We start from the raw sequence: 23,827 nt of genomic DNA on the forward strand, positions 1-23,827 counted from the left end.
AAAACCCTTTGAATTATTATTTTCTCCTCCAAGGAAAATAAGTTATTCTTTGACAGCTAAGGACCTTTTCCTAGTTTTATAAATAATTTTTGAAAATACTTACCATTGTGCACCCGACTGGCAGAGTAGCAGAGTAGCTGACTCTTTTTGGCTCAATAAAAACAGCATAACCACTGAAAATCAAAACTTTAGCTGAGTAAATTGTACAGAACCTTTCCTGCTGTACTGACATGTTCAGCTTGTTTCTATTCTGAATGATGGATGCTTTAAAACCACATAATGATAAACTGCCAGTACAGTCTAGTGGTTTTAATCTATTATTTTAACAGATCTGTGGTTATATTCATATCAGTCTGGTATCACCAATATGTGCTCTTTATATGACTGCCTCACATCAATGTAAAATGAAGGTTAGCAGAATATTGTGCATTAGTCTGATAAGGATCAAAAAGTTAGCATCACTCTCAGAATACACCTCTACCTCGATATAACTCTGTCCTTGGAAGCCAAAAAATCTTACTGCGTTATAGGTGAAACCGCGTTATATCGAACTTGCTTTGATCCACTGGAGTGGGCAACCCCGCCCCCCCAGAGCACTGCTTTATCGCGTTATATCCGAATTCGTGTTATATCAGGGTAGAGGTGTAGTGAATATAAATTGTTGCATGTTGGATGGGAAGTGAAGCTATGAAATGTACAGTTTACAAATGCATCATATATTTGTATTATAAAAATCTGCAAAAGTGTTAGGATCAGTTCTCCCAAGGTGGACCTCCTACTCCATTAATATTAACAGGAGTTGTTTGTTCTATCAACTGCGGAATGTAGGCCTTAGAGTTTAAATTGTATAATCTTTGTTGGTAGATGGGTTTTCTTTTTTTGCCACCAGTAGTTGTTTTTATTTTTGTGTCTCATGTTGTCACCTGACTTCTGTATGCCTACCCATATTACAAATAAAACAACGAACAAACAAAAAAACAGGCAAACAAAAAAGTAAAAAATAAATGATAGTTTCCTCAGAGCAGAATTGTTTTTCTACTTGTTTTCTGATGTCTTCCTTTCTTGGTTCACCTATCTACTTATAATACATAGAGATATACCTATCTCATAGAGCTGGAAGGAACTGTGAAAGGTCATTGAGTCTAGCCTTCATTAGCAGGACCAAGTACTGATTTTGCCCCAGATGGCCCCCTCAAGGGATTAAACTCACAACCCTGGATTTAGCAGGCCAATGCTCAAACCACTGAGCTATCCCTCCTCCTTATTACTTATACTTTTATGGCCTCCATCAATTTAGCCTCTGAATGATTCCCAAGCATATAAGACTAGAAGGAAGAGGTACAGTTTTGAACTTTCTTTCTTCCTCCCAAGTCTGGAGGAGAATTAGCTTGATTGGTTTTTTAATGAAGCTATAAATCTATTTATTTGTTTAAATGTGCATATATAAAGTCATCAGTGCTAGAGTGAATGCAGTGAGGCGTATGGTCATCCTAATAGTATGATTTGTGGTCATTTCTCATTCTGTTGCCTGTCTAATTCAGATTGTAAACTCCTGAGGACAAGGCCTTTGACTCCTTACTTGTCTGTGAAATACCATGCACAATGTCTCCTGGAGCTCTTCCAGCAGGCACTGGGAGCATTCTCTCTGTAACCCCATGCACTGTGTGTTTACCTGAGGGGGTGGTGCTGTCCCCCCATATTTTTCCTGCCACTCTGAGCTATGTAGTGGCCACTAGCAGAGAGTAGCACCTGTGCTCAGGAGAATACCAGGCCTCCCACTGTGGCTGGCCCCTGCCTCAGAGAGCGTGAGGGAGGGAAGGCTCCTTGCACATGCAAAAACTAGGCCCAGTCTGTCCCTAACTAATGCTCGTATGCTCCCATCTGTCATCACAGTTAAATTCAGGAGTCTTTTAATTCATGCCATCCTATCCCGCCACTCTCTTATTCCCTTCTGCATCCATTTTTATCTCCTAGTAGTAACTGTCATCTCAGTGCCTGGTTTCTGCACCCACAAGGTGGCTCAAGCAACCTTTGAAGCCAAAGGACAGAACCAGGTACATAGAGCCCTACACAGATACAAAATTTGTCTCCTCATCTGATTCATGAGCCACAAAAATGGTCTGTGGATGTGGATATCCACTACAGGGCTCTATAGCTACAAGAAGAAAAGAGCAGTTCTCCTCCTCTGATGTGGACCATAATCATCCTGATTTCCACCAGCCTATTACTATTGTTATTTATTTCTATTACAGCAGTGCTGTAGTCATGGGCCAGGGCCCATTGTGCTAAGTGCTGTGCAAACACAGAACAAAAAGATGGTCCCTGCCCCCACAGAGTTTACAATCTAAATCTAGGGCATCCATGACCAGAGTCCTGAAGTCTTAGAAACTTTTGGGTTGGAAAGTCCTACAAATGTCCCCCTAGTTCCTGCCCAGGCCTTGTGGCAGGATTGATTTAATAATTACTTAACCTGTTCCTAATTGATTGGTGTCTACACTAATCCTGAATATCTCCAGTGTGGACATTTCCACACCTCCCTTTGGCAGTTTGTTCTCTTGTCTAACTTCTCTTTATGTTTTAGGATTAAATACTGACGTCTACTACATTGATGCGTAACTAGTGAAGGGAAGGGAGGGAAAGAGGCGAGGAAAAGGCATATGGACCTTCTTCCCTCCTGGAAAAGTTTAGGGCAGAATATCTCTATAGTACTAAAGAGAGCCCTAGAGATAGCATGCTAGCATGTCAGCTCACAGCACTACCTCTCCAAGTGTTAGTGGGCTGTGGGGATGTGACTGCTCTCCAGCCAGCTGATACATCCTGTGGTTAACTGTATGTGCTAGCTAGAAACAGGTAGTCATGAGCTTTGCTCCAGTTCAGAGCAGCAGCAAGGTGCACTTCACAGCACAAATCCCCACCAGGGTTTCTGTAGCACAGGACGCACCTCACAGTATTTCTGCTCCTCGTTGTAGACTGGCCACAGCAAAATTTGATCACTAATGTTTTTCTTAATAATGGAGCTACAATTATCAGTCACGTTAAACAGAGATTGGAGCCCCATTGTACTGGACAACATACAAACTCATAGTAGTGGACAGTCTTTGCCTTGAAGAGCTTACAATCTAAATAGATAGGCGAGACACAGCAGGGAAGGCACAGAGAAGTGAAGTAATTTGCGCTCCCCAGTACACAGCCGGTCAGCTTCAGAAATAGAACCCAGGCCTCCTATACCTGAGTCTAGGGCCCTAGCTACTAGGCCAGTCTGCCTCTCAACAAGTAAAGGGTGCTGAAGTGCTATATGGGGCTTGTACATTCTCCCCCCTGATTGAGCAAAATCTGAAGTCATGCATTTTCCTTTTAGAACTTCAGAAAACAACTTGTTGCAACGTTGCTGTCAGAATGCAGAAAAATGTCATTTTACAAATGTTACCTCTTTGAACGTAACAACACATTGAATGTCATGGTGGCTTTAGCTCAGATCTGCCTGTTGACTTAGTCAAAGTAATGGGCTCTCTAAACGTTCAAGACCATTGTTACGGTCACAGAAGGAAAGGTTTATGCTGACATTTAAAATAAAATTAATAGCAGTGATATGGGGTATTGTTTTCTGCAGTACCAAGGACATTGCCATCACAATTGCAGTCACTGGAATGTTGTTCTTTTTTGGGTGTCTGTACAAACCTGTTTGTAGGAAGTAGATTTTCCTTGTTAATTTCAGGGTTTGTTATGTTCATGGGATTGCATGAGCCCCCTCTAGTGGCTAATGTAATATCTGCAAATTCCAGTCTAATCAAATAATGTAGCATTTTGGACAAATAGTCTGACTTAAGGTGTAGCATTGCCTTCTAAACTAATTGGATTTGTATTAGTTCATCTTTTCCCTAGAGACAGTATTAGTAACTAAATTGTCTTTATTTGATTTTTTGTTTTGCTTTTTAAAGAATCATTTAATATTAAAAAGTGAAAATGGAAATAAAGGTCATTTTGTGAAAGTTTCAAATATATGAACAGAACAAAGTTACAAAAGGACCCATTTAAATAGTAAACTTAAACAAGATGTCAAATAGATTGATTTGCTCCTTCACACTGATTTGCTTCCAAGTAAGGTTTTATGAATGCAGGACGTTCAGGGACACAACTTAGTTCTGTGTCTTGTTTTAGCTGGTAATTTATTTGCCTATAACTCCTGTAGATGGGTAAGTGTTTTTTTATATTAGCACTGCTCAATGCAAGTGGACTTTCTAATGAAACTTAGCTTGGAGTTTTCTTTATCATGTCAAATATTTGTGTTCAGAATGAACAAAATGATCTATTATGCTAATTTGATTTGAAACAGTACATTTAAAAATCCTTTATTGAATGTTTCTGAAAGAATGATAATCAGAGTTGTATGTTTGGTTTCTATCCGAGCTGAAATAAGGGATGAGGCAGCAGTCTGAGGGCCTGATCATGGGAGATGCTGAGTAATCTAAGCGAACTCTCTGGGGGTGGAGAGCAGTCATCACTGTTTGGGGGTGCCAGGCAGAAATAGTAAGATGGAGAAAAACTCTATTTTAAAAAACTATTTTTTGTGAAACTGGGAAAAATGCTAGCTAAGCAGGTGACATTTTCACCCCTCAAACACCTAACAATGCAAAACATCAATCACTCGATTTTACAACAGGGAATTAAATTTAGTTTTTTGTACCTGTTTTATCTGCATGGAATGTGCCAGGGCTGCTCCTAGATATACTTAAAAGCAGACATGCTTGAGTGGGGGAAACCTCTGCAATGCCATAGCCAAGGAGATAACGTGTTATCATTACAGCTGGAAACAGTCAGCTGTTTGAAATGCATATTGCCATTGACTATATAAAGCTGTCAATGTTCCCCTTTCTTTCTTTTCATTAACAGATTGCTTCTATGACAGGGGTTCCCAATTCTTGCTGGGCAGCTGTACCAGTTTGCCAGAATAAGACCTCCCTTTTACCAGCCAGTGACTACTGCTTCCTGTTTACCTGTGCTGCTACTAATGCAAGCCCTGATTCAGGGAAGCTGGTTAAAAGTAGCTGGATGTCCACAGGCTTTTATTGGCACTTTGGGGGCGGGGAGGGGAGGGGTGAAGGCAGTTTAATACACACTTATTATCCACCAATACCTTCACTCTTGCATCTGCAAGCTGCCTGTCTCCACTTCTCCCCAGTCATGCTGCCTGTGTTTACCTTTTCCCCATTTTCCCTTTTCCCAACCCATTACATTCAATGAGCGGGGGATGGGGGTGGGGGTAGGAGTAGCGGGGGGGAGGGATTGTTGTTCATTGATGAGGTCCCAGCGGTTCAACATCGCAGTGGTAGTTCATGAGACATGTACTATCAAAAAGGCACAGCCAGCCAATTAAATGAATGTTAGGAAAAATCTATGTCCACAGCCATACTCTAACGTGGCGAATATGAATTTGTGGCTTGGACGAGAGCTAGCTGGCAGTGACAGAGGCCATGTCGATGGGTTGAGTTTGCAGAGTTTATTTCAGTGCCTCAAAATGAGGGAGTACACCATTTGTAATGCACTGTCTATTACCACATTGATCCATGCCTTTGTCACGGATACTTGGCAGCTGAATGCAAGACATCCTTTCTGTGGTTAAAATAGGAGGGGAAGTTATCAACAGTACCTTCTTTCTTTCTGGACTTATAATGGTCATCATGCGATTCCATCTTTTATAATATGTGCTGGCTTTGTTAGCTAAAATCACCTTCCTGTTTCTCAGGCACACACAAACTTTTACCTACTGGTGACATTGTCTGCATCATTTTGTTTTAGCTCCATCTAATCCACTGGAACTCTACACTGTACAGCAGTATTGATGAGGCAGTGGGGAAGAAGCACGGGATAGCTATCATTGCTCTGTTTGTGCAGGTAAATATTTTACTGTGGTAATCACATGTTATCATTTGGCTCCTATAAAAGAGCCCCCTTCTACTTTCTACTGTTAGTGATTTCAGAAAACAAAAGAAATCGACAGTTGCTTGTATTCTAATACAACAAGTATTTGTCTACACGTATCTTCAGTGCAAATGGTAACTAAAATGATATTTGATTAAAAGCAACATACACCTCTATCCTGATATAACGCTGTCCTCGAAAGCCAAAAAATCTTACTGTGTTATAGGTGAAACCGCGTTATATCAAACTTGCTTTGATCCACCGGAGAGCACCCCCCCCCGAAGCGCTGCTTTACCACGTTATATCCGAATTCGTGTTATATCGGGTCGCATTATATCGGGGCAGAGGTGTATTTAAAATAATATAACTAAAGAATGGAAAACGTACCATCTAACAGTCTTGTCCTACAGCCTTGTCATGTCATATAAGCTAAAGAGCAGTGGGCTGGTTGGGTACTTGGATGACATACCTTTAAAGAACACTTAGGTGGCAGCAGGAAGTGGTGTAGGAAATTTAGAAGGTGCCACGCTGTCTTCTCACTCAGTCAGTGCTAGGTGGTATTGTGCTGCTGCAGGTGCTGTATAAAAACTGAAGTGCTGACCACTCTTTTGTTTGTTAAAAGTCCCACAGCACTGATGTTCTGGCCAAACTTCCGTTGGGGTAATTACATCCTGTCTACCTCAGTTCACCCTGAAGTTTCAATTGGAAAAGGAAATTCTTAGTTTCTTGTCCTAAACTGTTGTGTCCAACGGCATGGTGCTACCTGTAAATGGTGGCAGTAAAACACAGGCCTTTGCTGGGACAGGTGTGGAATCACACCCTTCCAGTGGGAACAGAAGGAGGTAGTGTGCCTCTAGGATATGACACCTCCTAGAGCTCTCAGGGACCACGTCCACTTAAAGTTTGCTCCCTTCCATTCTTGGCCAATTCTGTTATTCAGGCCCTGGGAGATACGGGGACGGGAGGAGTGTTGTGTGGATTAGTCTCCACTTACTTTCTGGCCCCAGTGCTGCCAATGGGGGTAACCCTGTAGAGAGTTTGTGCTAGACCCAAGGACACCAGCATAGTATGGCCTCTGCACAGGAGTATAAGGAGGGGAGAGACTTTCCCTCTTCAGAGACATTGGACTGGGAGATGCTGGGTGATGGTGCTCAGAGGGCAGCCCTTCCTGAAAAGTCAAAAATAAAGGAGCCGTGTGGCCTGTTGGTGACCCTGGGTGTTAATTGGGTGTTCATGTGATCCCCTGACTCTAAGTGACACTAAGTGGCTTCAAGAGCTGTGAACGCTATGAACAAAGCCAACCAGTTTTGATTCCCAAACCCCCTGTGAACCCAAAGCATCGATTTCACATAGCCCTAGTCATGACAAGCAGTGAACGGTTCCGTTTAAGGAGGTTTGAGGAAGAGAGTTATGATTCACATTTAGATCAAATGGATTTTCTTTCACAGTTGTACTGTTAATTAGTCATATTCCATAATGAGCTTCTGAGCACCTCTGAGATTTACCTCTATTTGAATGTAAAGGGACATTGGTTACAGTCTCAGCGCTGAGATAGAATTGTTAAACAGTAATGCTAGAAATTCTCAGTTCTCTCAGCTTCGTATCCTACAGGCTTATGTCATAATTGCTTATGTAAGTCGCCCTCTAATTCCAGCAGAGGTAACTTTGGAGTCACTTACAAAGTTACATACGATTCTTAAATAAATCTTTGAAACGTAACCAATATCTTTTTTTCTACTTCTGTCTCTCGCCGTAAGCATTCCATGGTGTTTTCTTATTAGCCAAGAAAGGCTCCACATAATTAAAAATTGTCTAAAAAAATCATAGTTTGCTTTATGCTACTTATTAATGGTCCAGTGAGAAAACAAATTAAGTCACATTTCTTTTCAATTCTGTTAAAGGCAGAAAGAGTGATTTTTTTAAGCCACTGTTTATAATTGCTTCTTGGAGGTTTCAAACTCCTACTGAAACTTTTTTCCTCCTAAAAACCTATACGCACAAACACATGCCCTAACACCCCCAACACCACTAGTCAGTTGAAGTGTTGGGTGCTTTTAAAAAAAAAACTATTCCTGCCTTGGTGTCAGTTCCCCCTGCACTCTAATTCCACCCATGCACGGGCATTTACACAAATTTGGCAGATTAGAAGAAAAGTCAAATTTTAGGTCTTTCAATCTTGTTAGAGTTCTTATGAATGTAAAAACACTGGTGTGGGGGAGAGGAGGGGTCTTGTTCTGCTCTCACAAGCATGGTGTAAGTTAGGAATAACTCCGCTGAAAACATGATGCATGGTGACATCAAAATCAAGCCCAGGAAGTTTTGTGAGTTCCTGATTTTTAGGGGGGAGGGATTTTCAAAATCACCTACTTAAGAGCATGAGTCCCACTGAAAGTCAATGGGTCCTGTGCTCCTAGATCACTTACATGCTTTTGAAAATGCTCCCCATATTTTATTCTATTTCCCTTGTTATACAGGAGGTCTGATTAGATGATCACAATGGTCCCTTTTGATCCTAGGAAACTGTGAATCTATGATTCTATTCTTTATGGACTCTCACACCCCCTTCACCATCTTAGTATCTGAGTACCTTCCAATAAGGCATTAAGCAACGTGAGTAACATCGGTCAGATGTTGTTCATTCTTTCTCTCATCCTCTCCAGAGGGGGAGAATTGTGTGTGCAGTGAAGTTTTTGGCTTCTGTAGGTTTTTTATGCCCATGCTGCTCTATTAGTGCTTATGTACCTAACTCAGAAACATACTGCATTTAAACAATGACATTTTGTAAACTATCTGAGCGCATTTGTGCCCATGTACATGTGCATACAGCTCTTAATGAAGTCAATGGCAGGCGTGCATGTATGTGTGAGCATATGTATATATCTCAGGTTAGAATCAGATCCTGATTCTACAATGCAACCTGGCTACTTTAAATCTACATTAAATAATCAGGATCTCTCACCTTAAAAATTTCTTTCTACATGTGTCTTTTGTCCGCTTCTCAAAGACATTCAATAAAGGTGTGGGGTGAAATCCTGGCCCCATTCAAGTCAATGGGAATGTTTTGGGAGTATAAAAGGGGTGTGGGTGTGTATGGGGGGGAGTGGGGAAGAAAGGGGTGAACTATGATTCTGCACTTTTCATCCAAACAAACTTTCCTTAGCTTCAATGGAGGTTATCCTCAATAAGGAGTGGAGCACACAGCCTCAGCTATGCAATACTATGGGAACAAACTCAAAGGTTTCTTTCATGCTTGTGTACTAAGTTCTTTTCTATGTATTTTTCTAACAAAAATGTGTAAAATTGTAGTCTTGGCATTTATATCTCACAATGCTGCATGGCTTTGACCCTTACATGAAGCATGTGCTGCACTATTGAGGCAAAACAAGGTGAGTTCAGGCTTATTAGCCTTGACTTTGACTTTATTTTTTTAATTCTGTCAGTTTCTGTTACTGTTTTAAAGTTACTTAAACCTAGTTTCATTCTGGCCAAGGTCTTTATTGTATGGGAATTAGTACCTCTTGTTTGAATTTGCCATGTAACAGAATAGTTGGTTAATCCAAGGTTGTGTACAAACAAGCACTGAACTTGCCAGACTTGTTGACCTCTCTCTTAGTTTTCAGAAACAACACAGCAGTGAAGTTCATTTTTGGGTTTGCTTGTTTGTTTGTTATGTTTCAGATAGGAAAGGAACATTTAGGTCTAAAGGCCGTAACTGAAATTCTCCAGGACATCCAGTACAAGGTGAGGAATTGTCTGAGGGAAACAGAAATACTTGACAGAGATGGACTGAATCGGGGAAGGGCAAAGAAGATAAACTGAAGCAGAGAGTACAGTATCAGAAATGTTTGTGCTAAGATATCATGTGGGAGCCATAATACAGTGGTCACCATTAAAAGTCAACATTTAACAATAAATCCCACACAATTAGTACAGTTATTTCCTATTCTGACTGCAGGGAAAGTTTTAATCTCATATACCAGTGACGGTTCACAAGTATTGATTTTTTTAATGATACCAATACTTTGTCAGTGTGAACTCAACCACCAAGAAAGATCTGTACTGAATGTTCAAAGAACCCCAGTGTCAGTATTCCCCAACCTGTCAGGTTTCAAGTTATACAAGAACAGAATATGCAGGCCGAACACCCAGGCAAAATCACAACTGCAATATGGCTATAGCATAGTGGAACCCTGTTAAGAAAGTCAATGAATTAGATATGGCATTGGAATAGGATTCAGGGGATCTGGGTTTTCTTCCCAGCTTTGACACTGATTTATTCTGTGACCACTTAATCAAGACACTTAATCTCCCTGTCTCACTGTCCCCATCTGTAAAATGGGGATAATGATTATAAAGGGCTTTGAGATCGATGAATGACAAGCACTGTATAGGTCTGAAAAGACAGAAGTATAGGAATTTTAGGAATTATGTATTATTATTAATTAATCTGAATTTTAAATCTTGTTTTAGTTGAACAATATCTCATGTACTCCAGGTGTAGCATTCATTTCTACAAACTATTATTTTGTGTGTGTGTTTGTGTATGTGTGTGTCTGAGAGAGAGAGAGTGAGAGAGAGAGAGAGAGAGATTGTATAGAACTCTTTATACTCTATTGGTAGCACAGATAAAAATAGGAAGATCATGAATGCTCACTCATAAATTCAGAGGGCCAGCATGATACATGCTTTGTGCATATATACATTTTATTTGCACTAAGCACATCAACATAGTCTTATATTATAAAGTGTCACACCCAAAAGTCACATCTTCAATTTCAACCCAACTTTGCCATAATCAAAAGAGATTAATGAGAAGTTTATGATAATATATTCACGAATACTTAGAATTGGTATGTTACATGTTTTTCTAATAAGCTTTCCAAATCACAGAGTGAAGCACAACACTTCCTGCTCAGTGGGCCTGATCCAAACCCACTGAAGTCAGTGGAAGTCAATGGGCTTTGGATTGGATTTGTGTTAGGCATTTTTATGTGGGAAATACAAATCCAGAAGCTCAGGATTTGGCATGTAAGTGTAGGAAGGAACTGATTTTCAGCTGCTTTGTTTTAAAATGCATTTTTAGTTAATTAATTTTACTGCACCTGTTAATAATCTCTAGGTTCTTCCAATTTAAAATAAAAATTAAATCAAATGTAAACAAAGAACAATTAAAAGGATCTTCCTTAAAATGCTTCCCCTTTCCTTGAGCAAGGCAGCCACTGCAGAGATCCCACCATCTGCTACTAAATAAAAACCCACATGCAACATATAACAAAATATTCCTCTAGGGGATAACCCTTCCCCCCCCCCCACACTCACTGGTAATTTTTACATTTATAAAGCATTAATGTTGGTGTAAAACACCTTTCTGCAAAACCCCCAAAAGCCTTGAAATTCACTTTTGAAAATCAAAGACATTTTCAATTGTGCAGTTAACTCTGTCCTTCGATGCACATGTTGTCATCCATGATCTCAAAGGCCACCTGCTATTAGAAATCTATGGGCAGAATTTGGCACTTAGAAATAATGGAGTAAACAGGCTGTTTGGGACAAAGCTCACTTAGGGGCCAGTCCTTCAGTTCACTGCGTGCAGGCACGCAGCTTCACCTATGTGGAACCCCACTGAAGCTAATGCAGTGAGCTGCAGGATCAAGGCCTTACAGAGGGCTCCATGCCAAAAGGAGAGACTAAGCTAGCAGAGATCTACAAAAATGGGCTGGGTAGCCTTAGACAGAAAATATAAAATAAATAAATAAAAGGGTTGTATAGCTGCAAGGACTAATGTAATGATGATTCAATGGAGACTGTCATCAGTGGTTGCCAGGGACAGAAATTCAAGGCTTACTGTGATGACAACATTCAAAGGCTCCTTTTTTCCCCTTCAACATCTTTTTAATGAGAATTGGAGATGAGATGGATTTGTATTGATTTTTCAGGGGAAGTCCAAAACAATACCCTGTTTTAATCCCAACTCTTTATTACCAGGTAGGTGTTGTTTCATATACAGCAAACCTTTACTTACTAGTGTAGATGTACTGTTACATATGTTACATCTGCATTCTGAACAGTCTAACGCCTTGTGCCACTTTATAAAATCCTGTTGCAACTCATTCTTTCCTGGAGAACTTTAATGTAGTTCAATCAACAGCAAAACTCTCTGTAGATCTGGACATGAGTGCTCCATTGACCAACAGTGTAGATGAACAGTGTCTGGCAATCAGCAATTTACCCATTGAGTACCCATTATATTTCTCATCGTGTGGAATCATTGTTTCCAAGATTGCTGCCTCTGCCATGCAGTTGACAACTGTGATACTCACAGGAAGTCACAATTTACATCAGTGGCTTCTTTGGTCACCTAGAGGCACAGACCCAGCCTGAGGTGATGTGGAGATACAGTGTTTCCCTGAGCATTCTAGTGTACCTGGGGCGTGTGGATGCCAGTACATCCTTTAAGATTGTACAGCATCTACTACTCTCTGGCCAGCCAACTTAATAATCTCCCATCCCTGCTGGCTTTTTGTGTTTTCTTCGTGCAGTGCTCTCTACTCCTCCAGGCTTCAGAGGGTAGATACGAGTAATTCTTTATACAGAGCTGTTTTTCTAAACAATTACTGTACAACGTTTGATAATTAATCCCCACAGCTCCGTTGGGCTTGATGTCAATGGAAAGCATGCCCCAAATGCTAGGATATCTACATCACACATGGGTAACAGAGACGTTAAGTGACTTGCTCTAAGTCACACAGCAAATAAGTCTTAGATCAACAAAGACAAATAAGTGTAACCAACCCCATTGCAGGGTGTCATGAAAATTTGACCCCTTTTTTGACCAGTTCTACCAGTTTCCTTCAGAACAAAGCTTCCGTTGTAAGGGCTGCCTCCATGCCAAATTCCATGCCATTGTGGCAGTCTCTTTCCACAGTACAGACCCAAAACTACATTAAAAGAACATTTTTAAGGTTGGAAAGTCAAGTACTCAAAAGATAGGAAATGCCAGAATTAAGGCTGCAAATGCAACCTTAATTCAGCCCCCTGTTGCATATGCATTATGATACAGTCTTTAATTACATGCTCACATAGTGTTTTTTTTCCACAGGACCCTTGCCTACCAGCTCTGCCTAAAATTAAGGACTGGATTGTGGCTTTAAGTCAGTGCCCATGTTGGGTGAGGGTGAAGATGTTTGCAATGGAACAATGCCTACGGGAGAACTAGGAGAATGCATACAGTGGCACCTTTACAGGGGTGCAGCAAGTGTTCTTCCTTATGATGGCCAAGGTGCACATGTGGATATGGAGGGAGTGTATAACTACAGCCCTAGCCATACCTGCTTCTCCTCATGGGGCTTCTGTTGCTGCTCTTGGCCCTATCACTGTGGGAGCACAAGAATTTAAACCCCAATCCAGCAAAGAGCTCTGAGCTCCTTGCAGGATCAGAGCCAGAAACTGTGTCTGATCTCCTCTGACCAGGGAACAAGAAAGGAAATAATTCTTTCATCTTCCCTTTTATACAGGCAGGGTTAGGCACAATGGAGGCAGCACTTACTAATGATTAGAGCAGAGAACCAGGGAATCAAAAGACCTGGAATCGGGTTTCCACTCTGACATATATTTGCTGTGTGACTGAGGACGTACACTCTCTGAAACTTGTTTTTCACATCTGTAATATAGGGATAATAATAGCCATTTTTGTAGATTTTAGCAGTTTTAGATTCTTGGACAGAGTAAGTATAAATTATTATAATAAAATCTGTGTATATGTGAATAGAAACTCCTTAATTACTACATTAACATTAAATTATCCTTTTAATTTCAGATCCTCTTCTACGTGATTATTGGGTATATGAGGGCTCCCTTACCATCCCTCCTTGCAGTGAAAGTGTTACCTGGATATTATTTCGATATCCATTGACTGTATCCCAACTGCAGGTAATAACTATGCTTAAAGTGACCTGAGAATATGGTTCTGAGCTAAAGGTTATAGCGTACAAATATATAGCAGGATGCTATACCTAGTTTTTCTTGAAGATCCCATTAGATCTGTACATGGCTTTTCAAGTAAATGTTAAACCTTTTGAGTCAGTGAATGCACGGAAAGGTCAAAGATGGAAACAAATCTTGTTATCATTTATCATCTGAATTTAAAATAATTCTTTACTAAAGTGAAAGCAAGAAATCAATGAGCTAAAGAAATTCAATCCTTTGTAATCAAAAGCTTTCAAATAGCACTTCTTTTTGATATTAAAGGAACAAAGACACATTAGGAGACAGTGTGTCCTGGAGAATGAAATTGTTAATAGTGTAGGTTAACTCTATTACTTTGGACTATATTTAATTTATCTTACTCTTTTCCTAATCCTACATAATAAAAGTTGGCAAATGAACAGTCAATATAAATTTGGCCCATTTTTTAAAAAAATATGCTTTTATAATATATATAAGCCTTTCTGCACAACATAAATCAAAAATACCAAAGAAAACTGTTGGTGCTGAACACATAAATATTCCCTGGCAGTGTTTGAAACCCAGTCATAGGAACACCAGCAATGAGCAAGGTGAACCTAACTATAACACAGAATATGAATGCATTGATTTTTCATTGTCCGTGCTGAGAGAAGGCAAAACAGTAGAGACAAAAGAACATAAACAGTGACAAACTGGATTTTTAATTTTTTTTTCACTTTTAATAATCTAAGACAGGGGTCGGCAACCTTTCAGAAGTGGTGTGCCGAGTCTTCATTTATTCACTCTAATTTAAGGTTTCGCGTGCCAGTAAAACATTTTAATATTTGTAGAAGGTCTCTTTCTATAAGTCTATAATATATAACTAAACTATCATTGTATGTAAAGTAAATAAGGTTTTAAAAATTTAAGAAGCTTTATTTAAAATTAAATTAAAATGCAGAGCCCCCTGGACCGGTGGCCAGGACCCGGGCACTGTGAGTGCCACTGAAAATCAGTTTGTGTGCCGCCTTCGACAGGCGTGCCATAGGTTGCCTACCCCTGATCTAAGGTGTTACTTGTAACACAAGTAAAGAAATGTGTTTGTTCACAATTTATTTTAAGTTGACAGTGTTTGTTTTAATATGAGAGGTTAATTCAACAATATAATTCATTGATTAGGGGGTTGGACTAGATGATCTCCTGAGGTCCTTTCCAACCCTGATATTCTATGATTGATCATAGAATAAAAGCACTAGCTCCCAGTAAACTTATTTTTAAATTAAGTGACTGCAACTAAAAAATATTTAATCATGAGTCTGACACTTCTTTTCTTGCTGAAAGGACAGGTCTCATGACAGTCTAGCACTGATTGAATGAAAACACATCTGTTGATATCAGCAGACTCAGAATAACTGTTGTGAAAAATGTACTCTGTATTAATCTATGTCACCTGCTATAACCATCCTAGTATGATAGTGTTAAAAGGTCTTAAATATGAATGTAAACAAAACAATACTCAAGTATCAGAGGGGTAGCCATGTTAGTCTGTATCCACAAAAACAACAAGGAGTCCGGTGGCACCTTAATGACTAACAGATTTATTTGGGCATAAGCTTTCGTGGATAAAAAACCACTTCTTCAGCTGCATCAAATAATACTGTGGCTATCAGATTGAGGCCTTGAATGACATTCTGCTTTACACTACTTAGATATTTTTAGCCTATATTCTGTATTTCCTGATAGTTAATAAAATATTTTAGTATGTAAATACAAAACCTTGAACACAATGCACACAACTGAAAATGCTAATAGATTTTGCGGGCTATTGTGGAGAAAAGTTTACTAAATCTCTTTTTTCATCACAGAAATTCCTGGAGATTTTGGTATTTATTAGGAGAAATATTGCTAGCAATATGAGAGAGGCTATTCTCATGATGAAATAAAAGGACTAAGTTGTCCCTTATTCATCTCGATAGGTGGCCATTTTGCCCTAAGTCACTAGCTCAGGCAACCCTGTGTCCTGTTAGCTAGCCATGAGTAATTCAGTGTATGATAGGCAAATTAAGGCAATTAGTGCACAGTGGCTGGCACAATTTAAGCTATCTACACACCGATGATTCCACACTAGTTAACACACAGAAAAAAAAAGTTCTAGAGGTCATGGCTACTTCAATGAAGACACACAAATTCACAGCAATGGTTGAAAAAGCAAACTAGATGCTAGGATGTATTGTGAAGGAGATAGAGCTTAATGTGGCCCATATTATGCTGCCATTATATTAATCAATGGTTCAGCCTCATCCTCTCACCTTGATTACCCAAGTTCACTTTCAGTCAGGTTTCTTTAAGAAAGAAAGCAGTAATACACGATGTGCAGAGAAAGGAAAGAAAAGTGATTAGTGTCAGTAGGCCAGATCTTTCAGCTGCACTGTTGGTTGGATTAGGCCTTAACTTGGCCTAAACGGCTTAGGGAATATCACCTCAGTTGAAGGGTATAAAGATTATGTAACATAAGTTTAGATCTCCCATTCCTATACATTTCAACACATTTTCATTTTTGCTCAATATGGGCACAAAGATGGTAGAGAAGTTCTTATATAAACTGGTTTGATCTAGACTTAATTATGAGTGGCTGATAAGGATTCCAACCAGTTGGCCTGATTCTCCTCTTACTTATAATAGTTTTATATTCCATTGACTGCAGTGGTGTTTCTCCTGATTACACCAGTGTAAGAGGAGAATCAGGTCCAATACATATTTGTCACTTTGGTAGCTGAGATTGGAACCTATTAATTACCTGAGTAACAAAAGAACAAACAAGGAACAGAACTATCAGGATGCTAGGGCCTGATCCTACTCCCCCGGCAGTCAACTGGGACCCAACTGCGCAGTTGTTTTCACAAGCAGTCCTATTGAAGTCTGGATGGCTTTTGCCAGTCACAGTTCAGCAGTGGGAACAAGGGGTTCACACTCTGGCCCTTGGAGTTTTTTCACTCATGTCAATAGGAAGAAGATCAAACCTTTACTGGATAACTGCTCCCTCCTAGTGTCAACCTTCTCCTTCTTCCTCCCTTCCCTTCTCTTGTCTGTTTATGACCCTCACTTGTCTCATGTTACCTTTATTTCAATGGGAAGGACAATGTCTTAATTTGTTTTGGGAGACACCGAGCACATTCCTATGCACTACAGAAATATAACATTGTAATAAGAATAGTATTCTCCCCCTTATGATGTTCCCAAAGGAAAGGAAAAATAGGGAAAAGCTTGTTCAGACTTTCCTGGACAATTTGTTTTTCTAACTGGACACTTATGAAGAATTTACTTTGTGGTTCACTGAAGCACAGAACAATTGCATCCTCTGAGCCAATCAGAATGTGGCTTTCTAACAGTGATACAGTGAGCAGCTGTCATTCCACTATACTCACTGCCAGAGTTAGCTAGTTTTGAATTGAGTGGTTAGATCTCTAGCCCCTTTGTCTAGCTCATTCGTACCGAATAATTTTAAAAGAAAATAAATAGTCACTGGAATAGATGATTGTGGCTGGAGTGGTATGGAAATATGTTCAGCAAAATAAAGAACTATAGGAGATTCATAGTATTTTGTTCACCCAAAAAAGTACCTGTTTTCATAGAATGTGTCACTAAGGTACATGCAATTTTCAAAGAAAACTGGAAACAAAAAAACACCTACATGATAATGGGTCCATTTTCCAAGCAAATCTGATTTTCACAGAGGAAACATTCTTGGGTTTGTGTTGTGCTATGAAGAAAATAACCATTTAATTGAAACCATAAATAAAGCAAAATTTAAAGTCTGAAATCAGGAAATCTGACCTAAATGTTAATTCTGAAAAATAGAAGCTAATGGTGTTTTTGTCACCAGCTGTGATATAAATGATGAGCCGTGTCTACACAGTGTTTATAATACAGCAAAGAGCTTTAATCTGGTTTAGGGTTCTATATAGTTAACATTTTGGGCTTGAATTGGTTCTCAATAGAATTCTAAGGGACTGTTAGGATGCATTTTAGTGGGACCAGGATTGGGCCTTCTTATTCCATTCAAAAGGTCAGCTCATGCACCCTGGATCTGAACATGGATGGAACCCTCTGTGCCTGGATCTCCCTGCTCCCAGGTGGAATGGGTTTTTGCTGGGAGAGGGAGCCACCTCTACCGAAACATCCTTTTTCCCTGCAGGGCCTTGCAGAGTGTGTTTCAAATGGTGGTGTCTGGGGGGGGGGGGGGGAGGGAGGCATGGGAAGGTTGGCAGAGGGTGGCAAACTACACATTGGGTGGGACAGAGCCAATGGGTTACACAGTTTCCCTTCTCTTCCCTGTGGAAGTTATCTGGGAAAGGTAATAGAGCCTGGGCCTGTATTATCTTTCCCACAGAGCCACTTCCTCAGTGGTCATGAGGACAGCCGTGGCTAGCAGAGCCCATGGAGTATGTCTGGCCTGGAACCACGCTATCAGGAATTGGGCAGGCAGACAGTGGGGGCTCCAAAGCTGATGCAGACGCACAGTGTGTCTCAGTGTGATGGCTCTGACCCTCTGCAGATCAAAGGTTTGTGATAGGGCCCCAGAACTCAGTATGTGGGACTCGGGTGAACCCTGCCCTCCTGACTGAATGGTGTTGGAGCTGCTCTGTGAGGAAAGCCTCCAGGAGGTGAGTGATCCAGCTCGGCGTACACTGCAGCGCATTTGAAGTTGCAGCAGTGGATAATTCCAAAATATTGGCTTTACAGAAAGGCTTTTTCCTGCTTGATTTGTTTTTATTTGAAGTCTCCAAGCCTCCGAAGATCAAACGAAAGCTGTGCTCTTGTGAAATGCTTCTTCCCAAACTACAGTGGTTTCAGACGATTCCACTATTGATTCAGTTCAGCTCTGGTGGAAGAGGCCACCTTCAGAAAAGCCGCTCACTGCTTCTACCAGCACTTGACTTCTGCAGGTTTCTTCAGTCCCCAGGCCTGTAATGTGTTTATTTTCAGTTCGAGTTAAATAATCATAAAATAATAAAAAAAAAAATCTTCAAGAATAGGTGTCTGTATTCCAGCTAAATTAATACAACAGCTCTACCTTAAAAAGCATTCTAAAAGAGCCTCACCACTCTTCCCTCCTTTCATCTTTTCAGTCCAAGCTGTCTTCCTTACATCTCAGCTGTGAGAGGCACAACATGCTGCTCTCTGAGGAAAGAGAATCTCAGCTACAGGGAAGAGTTAGCTGCTAAATCAAACACATACATCTGAAAAGAAGCGACTCTGTACTTTTTTGGAGTAAATAACAGTGATCGTGGTTATCTTCTGAATTACAATTGGAAACTGTGTCCCCAGCCAATATAGCAGCTACAAAGATTCTAGAAAATACCACTAGCTATCTTGGAACACTTCACTTTCCTAAAAATCTGGGGTTAGATTTACATGCCCCTTGGTCTCTATTATACATGCATAGAGGAGTCCTCTGTGACACATTTCCCTTCTTGGGGCTGGCAGAGCCCTTTCTGCATGCTGGGGGATCAGTGTGGAAACAGAGTCATGCAGGAGGATGAACGGATAGTAGGAATACCCATCATCCCCCCCACCCTAGCCTCACGGACGTTACATGGAAATGATGATATGATCCTAGGCTCCATCACTTTTTCTGTGGAGCTCCAGTCTAGGGATGCAATGGAGTTGGGTTGCTGGGGAGTTGGGTGCCAGGGCAGAGATACAGAAGCTCAATGTAAAATGCAAAGTTTTTGAATGGTTTTCTACACACAATGGAGTCTCTGTGAGAGAATCATTATAGAGATTTCCATGCAAAAAGCCCCCTTGGGTGGGTTTTACTTTGAGTGGGGAGAATCTACCCTCTATATTTTGTTATTATGCCAAAGAAAAGATAAGAAATGTAATTCTTCTATGAAGTTTAATTATTTAACAGATCACTCTTTCATGTTACTTTCCTTCTACTATGATGTTCTTTTCTGTTTAAAATACATGTGATTTGCATTCATTTAAAATCCTATTTTAAAAACAAACTGTCAAAAAGAGTGTGCTATTGCAGCAACGTGCACAGACTAGTTCAGTAATGCTGCAAGACTACTTTTTGTCTCATGCTTAACAAATGAAGATATGTCACTATGAACTCACCCTCTGGCACCGTTTCTGATATCACAGCAGACTTATGCTGCTATTAAAGGAGCTATCCCTGATTTACCATCCTCTAAGTGAGAGCAGAAAGAGGCCCCCTGTCTGTTGTGTTATTGCATGTATAGGAGGAGATCTAAAATGAAATGCAAGATAGGGAAATATCTGCACGACAGGCCTTAGGTGCTTTGTTGTCCATGGCAGAAAACGTTTTCGGTGGCCCCTTTGCACCAACCCAAAATGCACAAGCAAAACACAACAACTAGAAAAAACTAACACACCAGGGATTTGGCACCCCTGAATGTGATCATTTGGCACCCCTAAATGTTGGCAGTCAGGGTGGCTGCACCAATTGCCCACCCCAAAGGCTGGCCCTGAATTTATGCTCTAAAAAAAGTGGTGATAAGATATGCAGAGATTAGCTTTCAAAACCATATGCGCACACTTTCTTCTTTTGCCCACACAGCTACATATTCGACATGTGCAATTATTTTTCTGCAGTTACAATGTAGGCACTTATTTTAAAAATAATTGGCTCAAAATACCATATTCATGTTATACCAACAATTTAAAAAATACAGACATTGGCTAATCTGCATTTTCTTCCCCAGTTATGTTCAGTTTTTAATCTATTGATTTAATTTTTCAAAAGAAGTTTCTAAAATTGCATGGAGAGGTATGAATGTCCAAATATTTGGCGAGCACTTTTTCAAGAGCAAGCTGTAGTTTGAGCTAGAACTCTTTGGGACATTATGCACACAATCGAATAGTTTGACATCTGTTGTAATTGCTAATCATTTTGCCCAGGCAAATGCAGTTTTTGTGTACAAATTAATTTATCCACTCACAATTACTTGATTATGAGAATTGATATGCTCAGATATTTAGGCATTGAAAACCACACATTCAACTATAGTTAAGATTAGATCATTGGCCCCACAGTGAACAAAATATCTAAAATATTCTGCATGTAATTTCTTTACTTTTTCAGATAGAAGAGTTTCGAAGACTGAGGACACACGTTAAAGGTGCAGAACTTTTAGAAGGCTGTGATGGGATGTTAGGAGATAACTTTAGACCAACTCAGCCACTTAGCGACAGAGTCATCAGGGCTGCATTCCAGTAGCAAAAGAAGAAACAACAATGAAAACAAAGCTTTATTCAGGTAAGGGAAAGTTCAGCAGAAAAACCAAAGTGGAAAGTAAATCTATTCAAACAATTTTCATGATAGAGATTGTGTTTTAGGAGACAATGCTTTTAGACAAATGTTCTGGGTAACCCATGTACTTTGAGCATTGCATTATTTTAATTTTTCATCTGATACCACAATATGTTTTGCCTTTATCTGCACTCCCAAACACCTTGTAATAATTAGGTTCAATATAGCCTCTGTCCAATACTTAGTAAAGTCAGTTGGAGTCTTTTCATTGATTTCAGTGAACATTGGATTGGGCCCTGTTAGAGCAATTTGGTTTCCTGTGACAAGAAGTGTGCTAAACCTGAGGACAAGTGAGATTTGCCTAGTTGGATGCACGGGTTGATTTTTACATTTTGTATTTTTAGGACTCCAGTCACCAATGAGTCGTTTTAGTGTTACAGAGCTCCACTCCTTGAGACTGATAAAGATGGAAGAAAATGACCTCGTCTCAAAGGAGGATTGTTTCATTTGGATCTCCTCTGTCCTCTGTTAAAATGTTACTCTTTTACTCCAAATGCTGCATGTTTAGTTAGGCACAGCCAATGCATGCAGAAGAGGATGCTGAATATTTGGCCTTTTCATGGCTAATGTTAATCTGTTGTTCCATTAATTAGAGTAGTTATGATTGTTTCTTGCCTCAGTAATGTTTTTAGCTTCCACGGGCTTGAAGAACAAGAAGTAAAAGATGACTTTGGGTCCCGTGCATAGGTGCAAATACACATTTGAACCTTCACTACCCACACGTCAGTTAATCAAAACTCCCACAGTCTATTTCCCCTGACCTTACATTTAAAAATCCCTCAATATTCCAGCATAATTCACCAACCCTCATTACACTTAGATAACCAGTGTACTACACAGCAGCCTGGTGATGGGATATACTAACACTGAATAAAAGAGAACTTACTATGCAGACAATAGGATCAGCCCCAACTTGGTAACCAACATTATTATTTAACAGCCCTCCAACATTGTCAAGAAAATGGACCATTCCAGATGCACAAGCTACTCACTTGCTCTCTGTAATGCCTGACGATGCAAAATAAGTAGACATATCTCCATAGCTACAATGATCAACACACTCCCCCCACAACATACATTTCAGGATCCATAGGTCTTACACATACCTGTCACAATAATGTGATGTACCTCATCCAGTGGGTGAAATGAGACAATCATTATGTTTCTTGAATTAACTCTCAGAAAAATGATAAAAGACAAAAACATCATATCATCCATGGCCAAACACTTTTCACAAAGTGATCACTCCATCTCTGACCTCTCAGGCCACAAAGCAAACCTGAACAATACTTTCAAAAGGTGAGTCTGGGAGCTTAAATTCATAACTTTGCTAGACACTAAAAATCATGGACTCAGTAAAAACATCAGGTTTATGGCTCATTACAACAATCGGTAACTCACTAACCCTCCTTTGTTCTATGACCGCAGAGGTGTTAACTGCCCACTTCACCTTGAATGGTCTCTGGCAACTTGTGTTAACTCCTTATGCTTAATAATTTGTATTTAGCTGTGACACTCTGAGTAACTTTACCATACCTGAAGCAGAGCTCTGTGTAAACTCAAAAGCTTGTCTCTCTCAACAACAGAAGTTGGTCAATAAAAGATATTACCTCGCCCACATTGCCTCTCTAATATCCTGGGACCAACACAGCTACAACAACACTGCAAACAAAAGAGAAAAACTAATAACATTCTGCTCAACCACTAAGAAAAGTTCTCACCCTGGGCAAATGGATGAGTAGAACATCTATAAAACTTCTCTAGCCCTGGAGTGTCTGAGTTTTGTACCAAAATACAAGAGCAATTAGGCCACAGTTATCCAATAAACTGCTCAGCTCTGCAGGAAGAATCCAAATACATAAAAGCAACAATTTCCGTAGCCCCAGGAACCACTGGTTAAAAAGAAAACAAGCACATATTGAACCTCACTTGGAAGAATGCCACCATTTGGTTTGTTATACGTAGAGGGGAGAGTACTTCAGAATCCTGCTGGAGTGTGAAATCTTAGCCTGATTAATTCAATGGCAAAACTCCCACTTGACTTCAGTGGGACCAGGATTTCATCCCTCATCTTTATGAGATTATATTTTGAGCTCCAGCTCCGAATCTTGATTGGCATAACAAGTGATCAGGCAGAAGATGGCCCCTCAGGTAGATTGGTAACTTGAAACGATCAGAAAATGTAGACATTAAAACCAATGGGTTATAAATGGTCTCTCTTAGTGTAGTAATCCTTTATATAGAGATAATATGAATGACAGAAACTGTTAAACAGGCTAGTGCAGAGGCCTAGCATTCTGGTGGAGGGCTTTAATCAATCCTTAAAAACATTTTCTAGGTAAGTACTTACCATGTATTTCATATCTGTGTCATGGACCGGCTGCACAGATTTTAACAGTGAAAATGAAATACTGGTCTCTCTGTCAGCATTGCTTCCACACTCCTATATTTAATTTTTGGACACATCCCTAAGCCCACTGAAACCTCAATTACATGGGCCTCTGCAGTCACAAAATGTCATCACTTTAATCTTGAAATGGGTGATTCAAATCAACTTGTCTCCTGCAGAAAAATTACTTAGGAAAATCACAGCAATATTTAACTACATTTTTTTCCTCTGTGAGT

At 40.0% G+C, this 23,827-nt stretch overlaps 1 protein-coding gene across 3 annotated transcripts in view; it reads left to right on the forward strand.

Moving 5' to 3' along the window:
• CA8 (carbonic anhydrase 8) overlaps positions 1-22,820 on the forward strand; it is a 49,821-nt gene extending 27,001 nt beyond the window's left edge. Inside the window, exons 4-9 of one of the 3 annotated variants that reach the window (XM_054020835.1) lie at positions 5,797-5,892; positions 9,598-9,660; positions 11,856-11,904; positions 13,736-13,848; positions 20,975-21,148; positions 21,547-22,820. In XM_054020835.1, coding sequence (XP_053876810.1) covers positions 5,797-5,892; positions 9,598-9,660; positions 11,856-11,904; positions 13,736-13,848; positions 20,975-21,109 — 456 coding nt within the window. In that variant the 3' untranslated portion in view covers positions 21,110-21,148; positions 21,547-22,820. Of the gene's footprint in view, positions 1-5,796; positions 5,893-9,597; positions 9,661-11,855; positions 11,905-13,735; positions 13,849-20,974; positions 21,149-21,546 lie in introns of those variants that run through there. The other 2 variants (XM_054020836.1, XM_054020837.1) reach the window with 2 other exon arrangements.
• Positions 22,821-23,827: the final 1,007 nt, after the last annotated feature.

The sequence above is a fragment of the Malaclemys terrapin genome, chromosome 2 (assembly GCF_027887155.1).
Source record: "Malaclemys terrapin pileata isolate rMalTer1 chromosome 2, rMalTer1.hap1, whole genome shotgun sequence".
NCBI lineage: Eukaryota > Metazoa > Chordata > Testudines > Emydidae > Malaclemys > Malaclemys terrapin.